The sequence below is a fragment of the Pieris napi genome, chromosome 12 (genome assembly GCF_905475465.1).
Source record: "Pieris napi chromosome 12, ilPieNapi1.2, whole genome shotgun sequence".
NCBI classification, from domain to species: Eukaryota; Metazoa; Arthropoda; class Insecta; order Lepidoptera; family Pieridae; genus Pieris; species Pieris napi.
Window position 1 is genome coordinate 3,205,032 of NC_062245.1, and position 19,982 is coordinate 3,225,013.

General features: G+C 32.9%; 3 protein-coding genes across 4 annotated transcripts; 2 read left to right on the forward strand and 1 right to left on the reverse strand.

Annotated features, from left to right (window-relative positions):
- Nucleotides 1–1,420: 1,420 nt before the first annotated feature.
- On the forward strand, nt 1,421–6,432 carry LOC125054914 (probable cytochrome P450 6a13). Its single transcript, XM_047657067.1, has 5 exons — nt 1,421–2,394; nt 2,557–2,747; nt 3,437–3,679; nt 4,009–4,260; nt 5,692–6,432. Exons 1-5 carry the CDS (start codon nt 1,715–1,717, stop codon nt 5,862–5,864), a joined length of 1,539 nt encoding a protein of 512 aa, XP_047513023.1. The 5' UTR covers nt 1,421–1,714; the 3' UTR covers nt 5,865–6,432.
- Nucleotides 6,433–10,067: 3,635 nt separating this feature from the next.
- LOC125054705 (probable cytochrome P450 6a13) lies at nt 10,068–14,002 on the forward strand. The gene is made up of 5 exons (XM_047656733.1): nt 10,068–10,876; nt 11,391–11,590; nt 11,761–12,000; nt 12,376–12,627; nt 13,434–14,002. Exons 1-5 carry the CDS (start codon nt 10,197–10,199, stop codon nt 13,610–13,612), a joined length of 1,551 nt encoding a protein of 516 aa, XP_047512689.1. The 5' UTR covers nt 10,068–10,196; the 3' UTR covers nt 13,613–14,002.
- Nucleotides 14,003–14,537: 535 nt separating this feature from the next.
- LOC125054703 lies at nt 14,538–18,437 on the reverse strand. Of its 2 annotated transcripts, XM_047656731.1 has the most exons (6): nt 18,282–18,437; nt 17,337–17,519; nt 16,731–16,878; nt 16,253–16,396; nt 15,629–15,842; nt 14,538–15,447 (listed from the first exon to the last, which is right to left on the reverse strand). In XM_047656731.1, exons 1-6 carry the CDS (start codon nt 18,355–18,357, stop codon nt 14,641–14,643), a joined length of 1,572 nt encoding a protein of 523 aa, XP_047512687.1. In that variant the 5' UTR covers nt 18,358–18,437; the 3' UTR covers nt 14,538–14,640. The 2 variants fall into 2 exon arrangements, with proteins under 2 accessions (XP_047512687.1, XP_047512688.1); XM_047656732.1 differs by lacking the exons at nt 16,731–16,878; nt 17,337–17,519; nt 18,282–18,437 and having other exon boundaries at nt 16,253–16,483.
- Between the last annotated feature and the right edge of the window lie 1,545 nt (nt 18,438–19,982).

The window sequence follows — 19,982 nt, forward strand, 5'->3', positions numbered from 1 at the left end:
ATTTGCTCGAACGGTGAAGGAAACCGACATGTCTTAGACCCAAAAAGTCGACGGCGTGTGTCAGGCTGATCACCTACTTTAAAAATGATCATGAAACAGATTCAGAAATCTGAGGCCAAGACCTAAAGAGGTTGTAGCGCCACTGATTTTTTTTATATGATTCTTATGACTTGACTATTATAGACTCGGAACCGACTTACTTCCAAAATTAGCCTGATATGTTTAATATATTTAATTCTTTTAAAAACAATACCAATCAGTAGGAATAAGAAATAATATGATTTAATACAATTGTGTGCATTTTGAACGCGGTTAATGTTTATGTAATTAACGTTATACGAAAACTGCACAAAGCAATTTTGAATACTGAAGTCCATTCTTTGATAGAAGGTTGATTTAACTTTTTCTTATAATTTAACCAGTAATAAAAATATTTGTGTAATATTATATTAATTAAATTAAATACCAAGATTCATGATTCTTAAGATTAATTTTATTTTAGATGCTAGTTTTGTAATTGTCTTCATTTTACTCGTAATTTTATTTTTGTTAACTAGCTCGTTGCCTCCTTAATAATTTATGTTATCTGATTGTATATTTTTAATGCTAAAAAAAATATTTTTTTTTTAAATATTTGCGTAACAACCCTTACGCAACTGTTACTGTTCACTGTGGAAAAAATAATTGTTTGAAACCATCCTGTCAATGTCCAAGTGTTGCTTTTGTTATGTGTAATACTTTTATACGAGAGTCATGTTAGGTACATTTAAATTCTAGGAGTCTATAATCAGAAAGAATGTTCTGTCTTATAAACGTCAGAGATAAAATATTTTATTTACTATTAGCTGGCCTGGCGAACATCATACCGCCTAACAGTCGATTCTTTATTTGTTTAAAATACTTATTCTGCTATTCGGGACACCGGTCTAGCTAGTAAGATAAAAAAAAGAAAATTGATAAGACAACAAAATTTACCTTCCCGGAACCCCTCCACTAACACTTGAACTTTATGATATGGTATTAAAGTTCAAATTGACTTTCAAGTATTATTACGAATATTTTGTATGGGAATATAGAAAAGTGTTGTCTTTAGACTTTTTACTCAATTATTTTTAATTTTTCTCCGTAAGAACCATCCTCGTACTTCAAGGTATATTATAAAAAAAAATCAGACAAATCGGTCAAGCCGTTTTCATGTTATGTCGTGACAACGGAAAACGGGTTTCATTTTTATATATATAGATATGTTAGAATAAGGAGATTAAGATTTTATATATATTATTTTATTTGTTTTTTGGCATATCGAATGAATTACTCTAAAATAAACAATTATTATTAACAAAATTTTATTACACTTTTTACCCTGTATATATATTTGAATATTTTACCTTTTAAAATTTTCTGTTAATAATATTATATTAAAATTTGCGAAGGGAACGGAAATAATAACAATTAAAAATCATAATCAAAAAAAGCTTTTACGATAACCATAGTCTGTTTTTACGAGTTATTAAAGGGTTTTTAAAAATTTATCAGCCAGAACTTCAATCATCACCGTAGCATAAAATAAACTATATATAAATGTTGCAAATTATGCGAATGTATAATAACTTTTGGCCTGCAGTGGGCGCAGTAGATGCGAAACCTTGGCGTTTGGATTTAAAACAACATTTCTGTTGTAATTCCACTATAAAACGCGAGTGCTCATACCAAAATGGCTGTTTTACAGATCGCGTTTTCATTTATTCACGAATTATTTGTAGTGGGATTCGTTGGTTTCCTTTTAATTTATGTGTGGTTCAAATATAAGTATACGTACTGGACGAGAAAAGGGGTGACGGGGCCAAAGCCCTCTTTTCCTTTCGGAAATTTCAATGGAGTTATCAGAAGAAAGAAACAGTTCTTTCAACCGTTTTGTGACGCCTATTTTGAATATAAAAAGTTGCCGTATGTGGGCCTTTATTCGTTTAATGTGCCAGTTCTCAGTATCAACGATCCTGATTTGGTGAAGCAAATTCTTGTGAAAGACTTTGATAGTTTTCTGTCACATGGAATGTCTCCTAAGCCAAACGATGGAGATCCCCTAGGAGGACATTTGTTTAATCTCTATGGATCACAGTGGAAAGCGCTGCGAGCAAAGCTGTCACCGATGTTTACGACAGGCAAATTGAAGACGTTCTTCCCATTAATCAACAAAGTAGCAGGAGAGGCATTGGAGTACAGTGATGTGATATATGAAAAAGGATTATCATTAAATTTTTCCGAATTTTATGCAAAGTACTCTATGGAAATCATCGGCAGTATCGGTTTTGGAATTGAAAACGATGGATTCAAAAAGGAAACTGAGTTTTTTAAATTTGGACATGAATACTTTCAGCCAAGCTCAGTTTATTGGTATGTAATAAAAGTATTATCACTATAACTTAAATCATAAATCGTCTGGATTGAAGATTGTAAAACTTCGAAAATTTTGCTTTTAAGAATTATTTATTCTATTTTTGTTGGTCAACATTTTACACCGTTAATATTATATATTATTTAACTTATATATTTTAGGACTCTTACACGAGCTATTTCCTATTTTACGCCTGGCATTTTGGAAAAACTACAGCTTAACAGAACCAATCCAGAAATCAATCAGTTCTTTTACGATCTTGTAAGAGATACAGTTAATTATCGGGAGAATAATAAGTACAGCCGCAATGATTTCATACAGGCGCTTATTGATTTACAAAAGAGCGAAAAAGGTTTGTAGTTAATTTTTTATTTAAAGGATATGAACAATTAAAAAAAAAATAAGATGTAAAAATTAAAAATACACAATGCAATTTTACAAATACTTTTGAATTCCGAATACAATCGATATTTCGAGAAATAAGGTGGATATGTTAACGTACAATTGTAAAAACCGTTAGATTGTAATCTATCTCGCGAGATTATAAACCGTCGAAAGATTGTGAACCTCAACGAACTGCTTACAATTTAACGTATTATTATTCGGTAGTTATATGAAATTGTTGGAAAGTAAAATTAATCTGTAATTGACCAAAGAAGTTTGAATGATAACTTAGTTAGTGTAGTACAATCTACCGAATAATAATACCTTAAATTGTAAGCAGTAAGCTGAGGTTCACAATCTTTCGACAGTTTATAATCTCGCGAGATAGATTACAATCTAACGGTGTTTACAATTTTACGTTAACAGATATATAAAATATTCTTGTCGCCATCTGTATGATTTGAGCTCTTAAAAAGTACGCAACGTTTCTTCATTGGATTGTGTGTTTTAAGATTAATAAGTATCATTTAAATGTTGTATAAAACAAGCATATTCACGCCTAATATAGTTATAACTTTTTTTACTAGACAATCGTTATTTGAGACTATATCCCGGTTGACTTGGAGCGAGATAGTAATGAATAAATTGATATTACAGCAAGTGAAAATAAGGGATTTAAGTTTACGTTTACTGATGTCGCGGCAAACGCGATGTTGTACATGTTCGCTGGCTACGATACATCAGCGACAACGGGAATGTTTATGGCCTACGAATTGGCGCGTAATCCCGAAATTCAGACCAAAGTTAGGGAAGAAATAAAGTGTGTCCTCGCGAAATACAACGGAGAAATCACATTCGAAGCGCAAAATGACCTTACTTATATGAATATGGTTATTGATGGTAAGTAAATTGTAATATTTGTTATTGGTATATTACAACTGATCTATTTACAATTTATTTTATAACTATACTTCTGAGACGTATAAAATTGGGGAAAATCGTAATTAAATATATATTTAAGACTATTCTTACCTACATAACTGATTCATAGAGAGAGAGAAAGTTACTAATAAATAAATAAAAATAATAAATAATAACCAGGACTTTGTTTTGAATCTCATTAGAAATGATTACCCCTCAAAGACATCGGTTATTTAAAATATCAGGATTAGAGAAATCAGAAGAACGTACTCTCCATACAATTAACATTTACCTGTTCTTATTTTCAGAAACATTGCGAAAGTATCCGCCACTACGTGCATTGTTCCGAAGGTGCAACAAAGACTTCAAAATGCCCGACAGCGATTTAGTTATAGAAAATGGGACTCTAGTATTCATACCAATACAGGCGATACATATGGACCCAGATATTTTTGAGGATCCGGAGAGATTTAACCCAGAACGATTTACTCCTGAAAGAAAAGCTAAAATGCATCCGTGTCATTGGATGCCGTTTGGAGAAGGCCCTCGCAAATGCCTAGGTAACTAGACTTTAATATATAATATATATATATATATATAGGGTTAGTATTTAAATAAGTATAGTAATATAGGTTAGGAAACCTACCTGGTTCTATATCTACTACTTTTTATAGCAAGTAGGTCCTCTGTCGAGGTAGTAGTACCTCTGTCATTATTAGCCTTCACTGCTGTCGTCACGTAGTCCACTTAAAGGTCTAAAATATTACTAATACGATTTCGTACGACGTTTACCTTCAGCGTACACAGCGTGCACAGCCCGAGCTTGAATACTTTATGTTTAAGAGTCGCACGGTTAGCCATTAGTCTAGCACTGCTCATTAGATCACTATTCTATATATGCTATGATCAGCTTAATACCGTACACTAACTTCTCTCAAAATGTGCGCAGTTAACGCTTCATCGTTCCTTAATTTAATAGATTAAAGGACGCCGGCATGTCTAAATATGCGTCTAACAGTAAGATTAAAAAAATTTACTTTTCGGGAATACAGGAGTCTCGAGAACTTTTGTATGGCCAATACGTTTTTTGAGATACGGGAATCGCACTTAGCGCTTAAGACTTAGCTTTTTCTAAATATCATCTGTAGAGTTTATGACTTTAGTAATATTTAAAGTTGACTCTTGTGCGTAATCTAATACATAACAACGTATATAAGGCACATAAGGATTGCTTGCATTAAAAAAAATCTATGTTATAGATGTTGAATCAAAGACAGATATTTAATAGTGCAGTGCAATATAAACTATATGAAAAAACCGGCTGACCCTATCATAATAACTCAACTTGTGACCTTGTGACCTCTCAAATATATAGTAGTTATATCGCTGGCTTTACGTAAATACCTCGTGACCTAGAAAGACGTCAAGTAATTATGATAAAAATTAACGCTTTTATACTAACTTTCGTATAGTAAAATAAAAATATTTGTGTACAAAAATAAAATTGTGTGTGTTGCGAAAAAGCGAGCAGTCTCACGTTTTTCATACCAAGTAAAGGCCGATTTACATTATCTTAGTGTTTAGGAGAGTGCTTTAGGATAGTACTTTAGTTGAAACATGTAAACGATACTTGCTTTAGTAAACGCTACGCTAAAGAACTTGCCTTTCAAGTTGTACTAAAGCACTCTCCTAAACACTAAGATAATGTTAATCGGCCCTAATATCAAGTTACATCCACTATAATTATAATCTGTTCAGTTGTGTTTGAACCTAATAAAAAATGTCTATGAACAGAACGCACGAAGCGGACGCGGTCACAGATAACTTGAATTTGCCAAAGAATATTGACAATTGCGCGCCAAAACAACGAGTGACAATTTATTGAAAAAGAAAACTAGTACATATTTTTTTACCCTCTCTTTTTTTTCTTAGTAAATACGTAGATGCAAAATTAAATTAACGAAAAACGTATAACATAAATTTTCTTACAGGATTACGCCAAGGGTACATTCAAACTAAGGTTGGTCTAATAAAGCTATTGACTAACTATGAATTATGTTTGGACAAAAGAACTATAACTCCTATAGAAGTTAAAGTAGCTTCCATGTCTACAGCAGCCAAAGGAGATATTTGGATTAAGTTAAGAAAATTAGAAAACTGTTAAATAGCCAAAGCATAGTATTTATATAAAACTAATTTAATTACATTGGACTGTTATATTTGTTTTGCATTTAATAAACTTTAGAATAATAAAGCACCAGTGGTCTCGCGATATTAACCCATGCGCTGACTGACGGATTGTATGTTAACATATCAGTTGTGATTTCTCTAAGTCGAATATATATTACCTTACCTCGTAAAAAGTACAAATGGTATTTTTGTTATAGAAATTGCTTTAACGATGACTAGAATACAGATATTCAAACATCAGAATTTATAGATATCGTTTTTCAATGTTATATCATATTATAATATTTGAAACAACAATATATCTTTTTAATGTTTATAATAAAATTATCTGTGGCCTATCCATAGAGAACTCTGTTTGCGGTTTTTTTAATTTCTAAACGAGTGAGAAGTAAATAAAGTTTAGGTTTAAGATGATGTTTTATTTCAATATTAGATAAGTTTAAAAAACGTGTTTGAGGCCTTTAGGCATTGCAATCAGCGCTTACAGCTACTTACAAATCGATACTTACACTTAATTGCTTTATTATCTAGCACATAGTGATAGCATTACCTTCCATTACTCATGCCCCTCGCAGCATAGGTGTCCTATAATCCTGGAGGACTTCAATATAGGCATTGGTTTCTTGTCAACCAAATAGGAACTCGAGTGAATAACCAGCAAAGTCGTGGATCCTGATTGTGCGCGTCGGGTTTTTTTATGGGACAGGAGGCAAGGGGGGAGATGGGTAGCAAGTTTTTAGGGTTTGGGACAATGCCTTGAGAAAGCCGCAAAGGACGCGTTACAGCCGCAGCTAGCTCTGGAGCACACGTGCGCAGCATAATTAGAGGAACACCTTCAGGCCTGTTTGACTTTTGACCATCCAGGCTTTTCTCCCCACATATTCAAAAGATTTGCGGACAGCACGGAGCCGGAATACGAATTCCGGCATTCCAGTATAGCGATGACGGTATATTCCCCTGGTCATCGAGAGTCGAAATGGAACCAAAAAGAGAGCCAACTGGTTGGCTGGCAACTAAAGGGCTTTCTCCTTTAAAGTGTTGGCCATGAAGTTAAAATGCTAGAAGTGGTGGAAGTGAAGACTTGCAGAAATTTTCTTGGAGTGGCAATTGACGTGAGCTAGTCTGTCAACAATTCTTTCAATATGCCGTAGCAATGGCTCTTTTGAAGGACCTAGAGGGGTTTTCATCACGTTTCACCGCCGCAGACTAGAAAACACCTCTGCTTACGGCATGCCACCGTTTTGCAAGAGTGTTTGAACCAGGGTTGGGACTTAATAGATGTTACCTTGCCACCTTGAAGGCGGTTTAGCTGTTTCAAGATTGTGATAAACATCATTAAGATTAGGAATGTGCTTGTGTGATGTCAGTGTAGTCTGTGGAAGTGTTGCTTACCTAACCTTGGTTCTGCACCCATTCATATTTACCTACTGAAATATTATCCATTTCTGTTGGCTGACTTGTATTAAATAATAATAATAACCATTTCATTCAGATACTTTTACATTTAAACATGTTTCTATTGCAATATTCTTTTAGGTATCTGTGAGCCCTTTTTGTCAAAGGCTTCCTTCAAATCCAGCAATATGAGATCCATATGTTAGTACAGGTAGTATACAAGTATTGAAGAGCTTTCTTTTAATTACTCGTGCTCATGCTCGTTTTTTATTTTTCGTGACTTCTTTAAGCGCCCAAAAGCTCTTCCATGCTTTTGCTATTCGTGTGAATATTTTTTTTGTTATTATCATATTGTATATATATCATCGGTCATAGATATTGTTATTTCGGATATCTCGGAATTCATTCTAAGACCGACATTCCGGCTTACCGAGTCAAGGCCTGTGACCATCTTCTCCAATTTCCATTTCAATAATTATTTAGATTAAGATTTATTAAATACAACTTACGTAAATAGCCGCGCAGCGTGCAAGCACAAAGAATGACTAGGATAGAATAGAAGATATAAAATCGCGTCAATTTGAAGAGCCTAAAAACTACTGCAATATTCACTTAATTTTTTAAAATCAAAAAAGCATTAAAGCACATTTTTTTTTATAGAACGGGGGGCAAACGGGCAGGAGGCTCACCTGATGTTAAGTGATACCGCCGCCCATGGACACTCTCAATGCCAGAGGGCTCGCGAGTGCGTTGCCGGCACATAAGTTAATATAATTTTAATATTTTTGAGGTTATTTAAATTCTTTGTGTTCTGACTGAAAACTGAAACTGTTCAACTGGTGGGAATTTAACTATAACTACGTATAATCAATCCACGTTGAATATCATTTTAGCTTATAAGAAATGAATACAAAAACAATTTTCACAAATTCTTCTAGGAAGTATATTTAAGCATTGCATTTATTATTCATGACAAGATTCAAGCCATTAATTTTAATACTTATTATAAAATCAAATGGCCATCTCTTAAAATTATATCGCTTAACAACGTTATCCTTACTTTAACTGTAGAGGTTTCATAATTGGAACTAAAAAACTTATTTTTTTTCGGTTATGAACAGATTATCTAAAAAATATTTATTTTACTTGTATACTTAATAAGATTAAAAAAAAACTCTTTTTTTAATTAATTTAAGAAGTCGCGTACTTCTTTGACTTACTTCTTTACTACTTTTTGATACACGACAAAAACATTAAATCCGATTTTTGATTTTGATGATGACTGGAATAGAGATAGACTACAACCAGTAGAATTCATAGACATTATCTTTTTTAAATGTTATGTCCCATTATAATATTTGGAAAAACATTATATATTTTTTAATATTAATAAAAAAAAACGAGATATATTCTTCCAATTATTTGTAATATTGTTCTAAAAATATCGTACAATCTAGGTACGATAGCAGTGTACCATGGTGCGTCATTAAGCTCTAAAACACAACTATCATGTTATGCTTCACCGTACAAAGTGTTTATTGCACTTATATAGAATAAGTGTTCAGAAGGGATTCGAAGTTACGACTTGACAATTTGAAATCACTTAAATTATTATAACACAAACCCAATAATTATTCATACGTTGTACCTACTACAAACAAATACGGGGTTTATATATTTACTAAATACTAGTGACAAGTGTGAAATATGCCTTACACATAATAAATATAAATCGTTTTGACCTCGGTAGTACGAAATTTGAACTTTGTTTTATTTGTAAATAATTAATAAAATAATTGCAAAGATGAAAATCATAAATTTTAACTTCCTCGTGATAAGATCGTGATCTGGTGAAAAAATTGTACTTATGATTTCTTTCTACTGTACGCTACAGATAGATTTATAATTCTACATATATTAATATATCTTGGAAATTTCTTGACGGAAGCCAACTATTTATCAATCAATATTGAATTTAAAATAAATGTAACCATAAAAAAAAACGTGTTTATCATTTTATTGATCATATATTACATAATTGACTCCAGCCCTGCGATTCTGTAACTCACTTTTCGAACTCACAGCGGTTTTCGCATCGGCGGTCGCTCTCAAATCAGTCGTGAAGCAGTCATTTTATGATTTGGCATTCTGATAAACAATAAACTACAAGCTACCACCTTTTCAGAATGCCAAATCATACAATCATACTCGTTTTTAATACACAGCGCTATTATTAGACTAGTTTCTGAATAAGCTCTCTAAGATACAATTTCCTGTTTCTCCTTGAATAAATAGAAAAGCTTATTTATGGGTTAGCTCCACAACTTATGCAAGTAACCTAATGCTTTGCAAGAGAATTTAACTACTACTAAAACTGAGAGACATCGACGCTTAATAGAAGAGATAAGGTAAATTAAATATTAAGACTACATTGGAAATGTTTTAGTATCAACACTGATATTTTTTTTAGTTAGTAGGAATTGGCTCCCTGCGAAGGAAGACCTGAAGATGCGACACCTGCTGAAGTCTAACACTGATTTTTAGATGCAGAAAGTGTTAATTGGTTGAGATTGTGTCCTTATTTTGATGGCTGGTAGGATCATTGCTTATAATTTTTTTATATGAATTTCAATTATAATTATAATTGATTAAGTTAAACAGTTACAAAAAATAGTTTTAAGATATACAACGATTCACATAAAGTATTAGGAAGAAATAAAAATAATTATAATTTTGTCATTGCCGGTAACATAGGTTCATATAAATTTGAAATAAAAGATAGTAAGGTACATACTTAACTCATACTTCCAGTACTAGTGAACATAATACATCCAAAACAGCCGGGTGTGAAGTGAATTTTTTTTTGTTATGAATTCGATATAACTTCAACCGCGTGTTTATTTAATCAATAATGGCTGTATTGCAATTAACTTCTTCGATACTCCATGAGATATTTCTCTTGGGGTTTGTCAGCTTACTCTTAGTATACGTTTGGTTCAAATATAGGTTTACGTACTGGGCCAGAAAAGGGGTACAAGGTCCTAGGCCGGAGTTCCCGTTCGGAAATGTAAGACAAGTTATCCAGCGAAAGCAGCAATTCTTCCAGCCATTCTGTGACACTTATTTTCAATTTAAAAAGTTGCCGTATGTCGGAGTATATTCCTTCCACACACCAGTACTATGTATTAACGATCCGGATCTAGCAAAGCACATTATAATAAAAGATTTTGACCATTTCCAATCGCATGGGATATTCTCAAGTGCAAGTGTTGGCGAGCCTCTAGGGGGACATCTTTTCAATATAGCTGGACCAAAATGGAGAAACATTCGTACGAAAATTTCACCAGCATTCACGCCGGTAAAACTTAAGTCGTTTTTCCCCTTAGTAGAGAAAATAGCATCCCAAGCGGTCGAATATGGTGACGCACACTATGCTGAAGGAAAACCTGTTGACTTCTCAGAGTTTTATGCAAAATACGCTATGGAAATCGTTGGTAGTGTAGGGTTTGGTGTTGAAAATGATGGGTTGAAAAAGGAAACCGAGTTCTATCAGCGAGGAAACGAATATTTTGTACCAAAATCTATATATTGGTAAGTGCTCGTGTTGAATTGTTTACTTCTATTTGGAAGTATTACCTTATTTGGAATGATTAAGAAACTAAATCATGAACTCGTGTATATTTTGTTTGGAAATTTTTAAAAGTTATGAAATTTCCAAATAGTTCTTGTTTTGCAAAAATATTTAAATACTATCATAAGTATGAATTTTACATCATAATTTAATTGTAGAATCGTTTTTATAGGGTCGTGACTAACTTTTTATTGGGTAATATACAATTTTGATTTTAAATCCCATATCTATATATAAAATGTGGAATGAAAAAGCCAAGAAATACAAATTCTGTGTTTTTACAAATCACCTTATAAGTAAATCTAATAGTAATAATATGTAATTAGCACCGATGATTGTTTATACATATTAATAACTTTATAAGATGATCAAAAAGTATAGTAATCTATACGTATAAATAAAAAAGTAAATAAGTATTTATACGTATAAGTGGTTTTCTAGATTGATTTTACTCATCATGATTTAAATTTTCAGGACAGTAATAAGGGCCATATCGTTTTTCGCTCCCGATATTTTCAAAAAAATGGGAGTGAACCGAACAAATCCCGCCATTAATAACTTCTTTTACGGTCTCGTCAAAGACACGGTTAGTTTTCGAGAGAAAAACAACTATTATAGAAACGACTTCCTGCAAACGCTTATAGAACTACAGAAAAGTGAAAGCGAAAAACAAGGTTAGTATTGAAAATACGACAAATTCTCATTAAACTCCATGTGTCTAAGCCGCTAATGCAACGGGTATTAAATATGATTTTTGCTTTCAAATATTGAGCGCATATTCTTGAGTTTTTTGATCGGTATAAACAGGTTTCCCCTATTAAGAAAAGTGTAAATTCTCTTCCAGTTGGCAATGGATCAAACCAATTTACGTTTACTGACGTAGCAGCAAACACCATGCTCTACATGTTCGCTGGCTACGAGACATCTGCTACTACGGGAATGTTCGCTGCCTACGAAATGGCGCGTAACCCTCAAGTACAGGACAAGGTCAGGCAGGAAGTACAAACGGTCCTCGCAAAATACAACGGACAATTCACTTACGAAGCCCAAAACGAAATGACCTATATGAATATGGTGCTAGATGGTAATTTTTTACTATTTTCTGTACTTAATAAAGGCGAGAAATAGAAAATGTTGATGTTATCCTCAGAAATTTTTTAATGGTAGTTTTAGTGGCTTGAGCGTGCGATCTCACTTCTGAGGTCGTAGGTTCGAACCCCGGCTGTACACTTATGGGCTTTCTGTATATATAGATATACCATTTAAAACGCGTTTGTACGGTAAACCATTATGAGGAAACCAGTATGGCTTAGAGCCAAAAATTTATTTATTTAAAAAATAAATGATCACGAAACAAAGAAATCTACCAATGCAGCGCCACTCATTACTAAATTATTGTTTTTTCCTGAGACTATGTACTTCTATATACTTCATATTTTAACTAAAACATTATATGCAGAAACAATGCGTAAACATCCACCACTACGTGCACTATTCCGGAGATGCAACAAAGACTACAAACTCCCGGACTCTGACTTAGTAATTGAAAATGGTACCTTGGTATTTGTACCAATTCAGTCAATACAAATGGACCCAGATATTTTTGAAGATCCAGAAAGATTCGACCCAGAGCGATTCGCGCCTGAGAAGAAAGCTAAAATGCATCCTTGTATTTGGATGCCATTTGGCGAAGGTCCACGGAAATGTCTAGGTAAATTTTATTTTAACACACATACAATAATATAGACCAGTGCGACCTCAGGAATGAGAGTCGTAGGGACGATCCCTGGCCGTGCACCAATGAACTTTCTTTCTATGTGCGCATTTAACATTCGCTCGAACGGTGAAGGAAAACATCGTGAGGAAACCGGCTTGTCCAAAAAGTCGACGGCGTGCCTCAGACACAGGTGGTTGATCACCTATTTCCTATTAGATTAACAAATAATCATGAAACAGATACAGAAATCTGAGGCACAGACGGTTGTAGCGTCACTGATTTATTTTAAACATGCAATAAATACAAAATTAATCGTTTTATGACCCTCTCTATTATAAATAAAAAACTGACGTGCTTCATAATTTCAAAGACCATCTTGCATCGTAATAATTGAATGACGTCAAGAAAGAAACAATTAAACGCTATCAATCGGTCGGATATAAAAAATTGTATTTTTACGAATTGCGCATATATAAAAACGTTTAATGTTCTGTTTAACAATGCTGAACAAATTGTTGTGTTTATGACGTAGAGAATTATCCACTTTTCTTCTTAATCACCCGATTATCTTAATTGGTTATTAAATTAATTACCATAACTGTTAATCGTAAGTTATGATACAGTTAATGTACGCATGCAATGATAAAAACATTTATATTATTTAATAGTGTTTAGGATAAAAAAAATTGGAGATGGCACGCCGTTTGCGGCTTTCCTAACTAATATTAACACATCATCGTTGCCTGTATTACTCCTACGCATTTAATTATGAACTTGTCTAAAATAAATTATTTTTACAGGTTTACGTCAAGGGTATATTCAGTCGAAGATGGCTCTTGTGAAATTATTAACAAAATATGAATTCACTTTACATGAGAAAACCATTGAGCCACTTCAAATTAAGCCAACATCATTGGCTTGTGCTGCAGAGGGAGGTGTATGGATAAACTTAAAACCTCTAGAAACCGCGTGCAAGTGAATGCGTACAATATAATAACGATTTTGGTAACTTATTCACAAAAACTACATCGATTTTATTGCGTTCTTTCTGGCAATTTGTTTGCGCTGTGATAAAAAGAGATTTTCTTAGTGCAATAGGATTGGTTTAGTTTATATGAATAAGATAGTTGTGTATTTTAGTTGGCACAATGTTTGGTTTTAATTTGTTACGAAAATTGTTAATTACCAAAAATCTATTTTACAATTACAATTGAATAGTAGGATTAACTTTTAGAATAAGGATTAGAATGGAAACTTTTCTACATTCCTATTTTTCGGCAACATACCAAATATATCAAATGTTTTGCTGGTCTTGTAGTTACTATATAGGTCTGGACTATTTCATTGTCATTAAATATAATTTATTAAATTGTGTTTTATTTGATCACAAAATTTAGTATAGCAGTACGAAATATTACTATTCTCCATTGGAACTCTTTGCAATATAAGAACAGTATTTTAATTTAAATAATTTAGTTTTTAATTATAACTAAATTTGTCAAATCGGTGCCGAGAAATGCTTAAATTTAACATTTAAATCCGTTAAACTCTTAGTTTAACAACTGTATTAAGCAAGAGATTGTTGGTCTTGTATAAATAACTTTAATAAATCAAGGCTATTATTTGGCAATTTACTCGTTAACCATGAAACAAACCGCACGCGTACTTCACTTAATTGTGTAAACAATCATAATAGTGACTTAATATAACCTTTTATAAATTGGAAAGACTAAAGACACTAGACTAATATTGATGTATTAAGACTTTGGATGAAGGAATGTTATTAATATTTATAAAACATACTAAAAATTCAATAAAGAACTACCCATTAATTTAGTTTGCGATTGTAAAGTGCGAGTCAGCTAAGAGAGTGTTGGGGTTTAGCCGTAGATGAAAAACATTCAACCTATTTATATTTTATAAGTCTGGTTTATAAACATAACAATACCGTCTGCTACATTGTGGAGGTGGACCAATGCATTAAATGATATAATTAATGAAATAATTCTAATCTTGTTTCTCTTTCTTAGTTTGTGTCTCTTTTTCCAAATTAAGTTTAGTATCGGAATTCATAATACTCGTTTTTGATTCTATTTGAACTTTAACAGATGGATCGCGTTGTTTCTTATGCGTTTGAGTTGCAGTATTTTTCAAACTTGACTTCTTTGTTTTAGCTGAATCTTTACTTGTGCTAGGAACACCTAACTCAGGTTGGTCACTTGTAGATTCCTGTTTTCCTTCGTCACTTTGATTTTCCAGTTTTGAGGTTGGGTTTTCGTAAAGAATATTAAGTCTGCTTTTTAATGCCCGTTTAAGATCCACCGCCGCCTCTTCAGCTTCTTTTATGTCAAGCAAAGCTCGTGTCTTGTCCCGGTCCGCGAGTACTAGACGAGAAGTTATTTTTTCCTGGCCATATTGTCGTACAATTCTCAGTAAGCTGCTGTCAGAATCGAGTGAACTGACACTGCTGGATAAACTAAGAAATGGAGATGTTTCGGTTACATCAGCAACAATGTTATACAACAATTGCGTTATGAATGTATGTTCTCTGCAAACTTTGCTGTAAATTTCATTCATTTCAAGTTTCCTTTTTTCAACAGGAACTAAAGCCATTTCGGAATTCTTTGAAGAGCCATCGGAAAGATATAGCTGGTCACCAAAATCTGATAGACTTGATTCGGATCCTAGAAGTCTCTTCGAAATTAAGTATTCCTTCTGGAAATGAACTTTCGTGCTGTTTTTGGATGCTGAAGTGGATACTGGCATCCCCCAAAGATCAGGAGATATTGTTCGAATGTGCGTTTCATTTTTTTCCTGAGAAAAAGGCAGATATAAGAGTCTTAGTATAACATGTCCAAAAGCTCAGTTTACAAGTTGTTTATGGAAACATTTAGATAAATGTAATAGAAAATAAGACATAATGGGTGAGATTACCGCTTTCATACTTGAATTACATTTACATTTGAATAACAAGTTTAAAAAAGAAGTTAATAACCAGAAATTTATCAATGTTCCCGGTAAGTTCAGCTTTGACACGAACAAGTTGGAAATCGATCGCCAGCAACACTCGAAATAGAGCTAGAAGTGCTGACAGCACCCAACAAGCTGTATGTAGCCATGCAGAGAGGATGGTTAGATGGGTTGCTTGATAGACCCCACGAATACGCCGCTCATATACCAGCGTTGCAACATTCACCGTATACGTGCAGCTACAATACAAAACACCTTTACTGAAAACTGTAATATCATATTTTTTTAAATACTTAGTTAAAAAATACTATGTGAAATGATATGCATGACTATTGGGTATATAGGGTAGGTTGGTACAGGAGGGAAAATTTTATTTAAATTTGTTATTTTTTTCTCCATCGCTTGTTGACGTTCCAATCGGATGAGAAATTCTCTAAAATAAAATAAAAATATGTTGTTTTTTTTTCACTGTTAAAATTTTCGTTTAGAGATCGATATTAGTAGTTGCCTTGTCGGTCGTATGCTTAAGTCATTTTAAATGAAAACTATTTTGAGATATAATACTGCATCTCTTAACCAAATTACTTCTATGCCTTCCCAAACTAAAAGATTCCCAAGTCATTTCACGTGTTGCTGAATGCTTACTTACGTTGTGCTGCCAGTAATTTCGCTCAGCTTCATACAGAGATCGTGTAAGCCATAGTGAGTGACGACAGAAGTATATATACAAAGAGAACTCATCGCTAAAGAAAACACAAATACTGGAGGAAGGATCCTCCATGGTCTCTGCAAACTGAATAAAAAGAATAATAATAAAATCACCCCAATTATCTAAAATACCAACTGATGCTAAAAAGTCTGAATTAAAATGTAATCAACATCAATATATCCTACAACGCGGTTAAAGAACACCTGATTGGGCGGCTTTATAGTAGACCGTTAATTAGTAATACGTTAAATTGTAAGCAGTACGTTGAGTTCACAATCTTTCGATAGTTTACAATCTCGCGAGATAGATTACAATCTAACGGTGTTTACAATTTTACGGTGACATATATAGGACATTATTAAGGTTTTGTTTTATGCGGATCTCAGGCTCTGGTATAATAAAAAGCTATATTAATAACCCAGTAAGAACTCGGCTTCCCGCCGAACACATAAGGAACATAGTTGTCCAAACAAGACCAAAAATTCCCGAAACCAAAGGCACATACGTCGGTAGGTAGCAAGCACTTTTTTCTACCCATTGTGTACTGACAAAGTCCACTGGCAACACTGAAATAAAAATTTATTTTTGTTTTTATATAAAATACGCACATTTTCTGTACAATAAATGTTAAATTTTAGATGCCTTTAAGATACTTTGATTACACGACACAAAAAAATTTACAATTCAAATAATTAATTCACAAAGTGAATATACTTTGTGAATAGCTTTTTTAATAGAATTTTGCCGGTTTTTAAGAGAATATCGCTATGAAACATTACAATAATTTTAAGGGATTTATTTTTAATTTCCAAAAGTATACCTATTGATTGATACATTGAAGTTTGCCCAACATTTGTACTTCTAAATACACAAAAAGTTAGAAATTTTTGAATATACGTTGTTAAGTTCGACTGCAGATCGTGACGGTTTAATTTCCGGGTAGTGACAATATATTATGTAAAATCGCAATAGTTTTTGAGGTTTAACCAATAATTTGTTTCATATCAAAGTACATACAACTTACTTTCTGCCTTCACTTTATCCTCTGGAATGAATTCATAAATAATGTTCTGGCGTAGTGACGTCAAAGACAATAGTTTTGGAAACAATACACACTTCTCGTCAAATAAATACATCAGCATATGGAAACAAAAAGTGCAGAACGATCCAAACACAAACGCCAGGAAAAACAATAATAGATGGGCGCCTGTTAATAATAATAAAGTTTATTTGCCTCTTATATATATTGCAACGTTTTTTTTTATGTAAAACATCTATGCTCGCTGGTAATTCCGATTGTTGGCGTGGCGACGCATTATGGAAAATGGTAGAAAAACGGCATACTTATAAAAAAATCGTTATTGACGCAATTTTAAAAGTTAATTGAATAGTTTAAGAGTGGAACTTCAATATAATGAAGTCATTTTGCATGATTTTCATTTGGAATATGTTTTTTTTAATTGCGCAAAGTAAGTACCTATGTAAAAGAAAGTTTATTTCAGATCCGTACGCTTCAATCTATTAAAATTAATTTCTTTCAAAAATTTGTAGGAATAGAGTTATAAAATGAAATACATTTTTAGAAAGCCCATGGTATGGCCATATTAAATTTAAATAAATAAATATCACTTAGTGATAGGAAAAGTACAGTTTTTTAACTTCGTCGAGACACTTGCCGATGTTTCCCGGTCGACGCGTGCCGTCGCAAGACATCGTCTAGTTACAATGCCGAGATAATAATATTAGAATCACAATAATCTCAACTACAAGGGTCAACTTAATAAATAAATAAAATATGAACTTGAATACGGTGTACTTAGAAAAGAGTAGCTTGGAATATAATTAACCGTAGACACCCTTAACATGTGTGCATTATTAGCTTTTAGTCGTGGTTTTAATTGAATTTGTCTAGCAAAATGTTCCTAAGATTATTATTACTAAGACAAAAATATTATAAACAAAAGCATACCTTTCCAAATACTATATACCTCCGTTTCGCTTTTCTCTATAAACTTATATTCTTCATACAATGTTATTCGTTCCATTTTAACGCATAATTTATATCTAAGTTAACTTATATACCTTAATAATAGTAATATATCTTTACCTAATAAATTATGATAACGTGACAGCTCATCAGTCACAATACATTTTAAAAAGGTTTTATACAAATATATTTGTAACTAGCTGACCCGGCAAACGTCGTGTTGCAATGAATATTATTTCTAGGAATTTTTTTTTTAGTTCAATAAAAATAACTATCTACTGTAATACAAAATAGGGGTTGATCGTAGAGGGGTGACAATTAAGGGTTGTATGTTTATTTTTGTATGCTGTAACATAAAAAAATAAAAACAAGAAGTTTTGTCCAAAAAATTAAAATTAAATGTTAGGGGTAGGCAACCCTTATCGCTTAGGGGTATGAAAAATAGATAGTAGCCGATTCTCAGACCTACTGAATATGCATATAAAATTTGATAAAAATCGGTCTAGCCGTTTCGGAGGAGTATGGTACCTAACTAACATTGTGACACGAGAATTTTATATATAATACTAGCAGACCGGCCAAGCGTTGCTGTGGCTAAGGTTTTTGTTATATTACATAGGAGGGAAACGGCAGGAGAATACCAGTCATAGGGACCACCATGCTTGTGGTCAGCGCCACCTGTTAGAAGTGTGACTATCAAATAATTTGCAATTCAATAATATTGCGGGTATAAATTGAGATGTAAGCTATCCTATCTTTTAAGTTATATCAAACTGCACACGGTGTGCAAATTTGATTGAAATCCGTTCGGTAGTTTAGGAGTCCATAGCGGACAAACAACGTGACAAGTAATTTATATATATGTATTAAGATAATAGATAATCACATTTCTCCCATGACCCGTCCCTTATACGACCGCCTAATTTAAACCTAGTTAAATAAAAAAACACGTATTATTATTTTTATTATTTGTAGCATAATTCTTATAATTGGTCCAGGAATTAGGTGGTAAGTTAAATTCATACTCAAAACTATATGCAGTAAATCGATTTCTATCAACTTCGGTACCGTAATGAATAACATTTTTACATATTGTATTTATTGTTTATTTTTATTTGTTTAGGGGAAGCAGTCATTTTATGATTTGGCATTCTGAAATGGTGGGAGCTTGTAGTTTATTGTTTGTCAGAATTCCAAATCATAAAATGACTCCTTCACGACTGATTTGAGAGCGACCGCCGATGCGAAAACCGCTGTGCGAGTTCGAAAAGTGAGTTACAGAATCGCAAGGCTGCGCTAGGCCATGTTCGTGACAAGTTTGGTTGGAAATATCAAAACAAATTATTTGTGTAATAATGTACGTTGAAAAGTGAGATACAGAATCGCAGGGCTGTTCTCAATTTTTCCCACAAAAAATGTTTAATAAGTACGTAAATAAATACATTTAAGAATAGGTAATGTTTCAGTAACCGAGCTCAAGGATTATGTTTTCAATCATCGTACACGAAATTAGTAAAATTTCGTAAAATAACAATGTTTATTCATAATCGCAAAGAATAATGCCGATTACTTTTAAATAACGCCACCAAGTCCAGTAAAAAGTGTTAAAAATTGATGGTTTTCAAACAAACAACCTTTTTTAATAAGTTGACTTTTTGTCTAATTTCTATATTATTATAAGAT

Excerpts from the sequence above, each read along its gene's own strand:
- LOC125054914 (XM_047657067.1), top strand. The coding sequence starts at position 1,715 with ATGGCTGTTTTACAGATCGCGTTTTCATTTATTCACGAATTATTTGTA. Across the intron at positions 2,395-2,556 it reads CAGCCAAGCTCAGTTTATTG|GACTCTTACACGAGCTATTT; the intron begins GTATGTAATAAA and ends TATATATTTTAG. Across the intron at positions 4,261-5,691 it reads AGGCCCTCGCAAATGCCTAG|GATTACGCCAAGGGTACATT; the intron begins GTAACTAGACTT and ends ATTTTCTTACAG.
- LOC125054705 (XM_047656733.1), top strand. The coding sequence starts at position 10,197 with ATGGCTGTATTGCAATTAACTTCTTCGATACTCCATGAGATATTTCTC. Across the intron at positions 10,877-11,390 it reads GTACCAAAATCTATATATTG|GACAGTAATAAGGGCCATAT; the intron begins GTAAGTGCTCGT and ends TTAAATTTTCAG. Across the intron at positions 12,628-13,433 it reads AGGTCCACGGAAATGTCTAG|GTTTACGTCAAGGGTATATT; the intron begins GTAAATTTTATT and ends TTATTTTTACAG.
- LOC125054703 (XM_047656731.1), bottom strand. The coding sequence starts at position 18,357 with ATGGAACGAATAACATTGTATGAAGAATATAAGTTTATAGAGAAAAGC. Across the intron at positions 17,520-18,281 it reads GGTATATAGTATTTGGAAAG|GCGCCCATCTATTATTGTTT; the intron begins GTATGCTTTTGT and ends TATTATTAACAG. Across the intron at positions 15,843-16,252 it reads GAAATTACTGGCAGCACAAC|CTGCACGTATACGGTGAATG; the intron begins GTAAGTAAGCAT and ends TTTGTATTGTAG.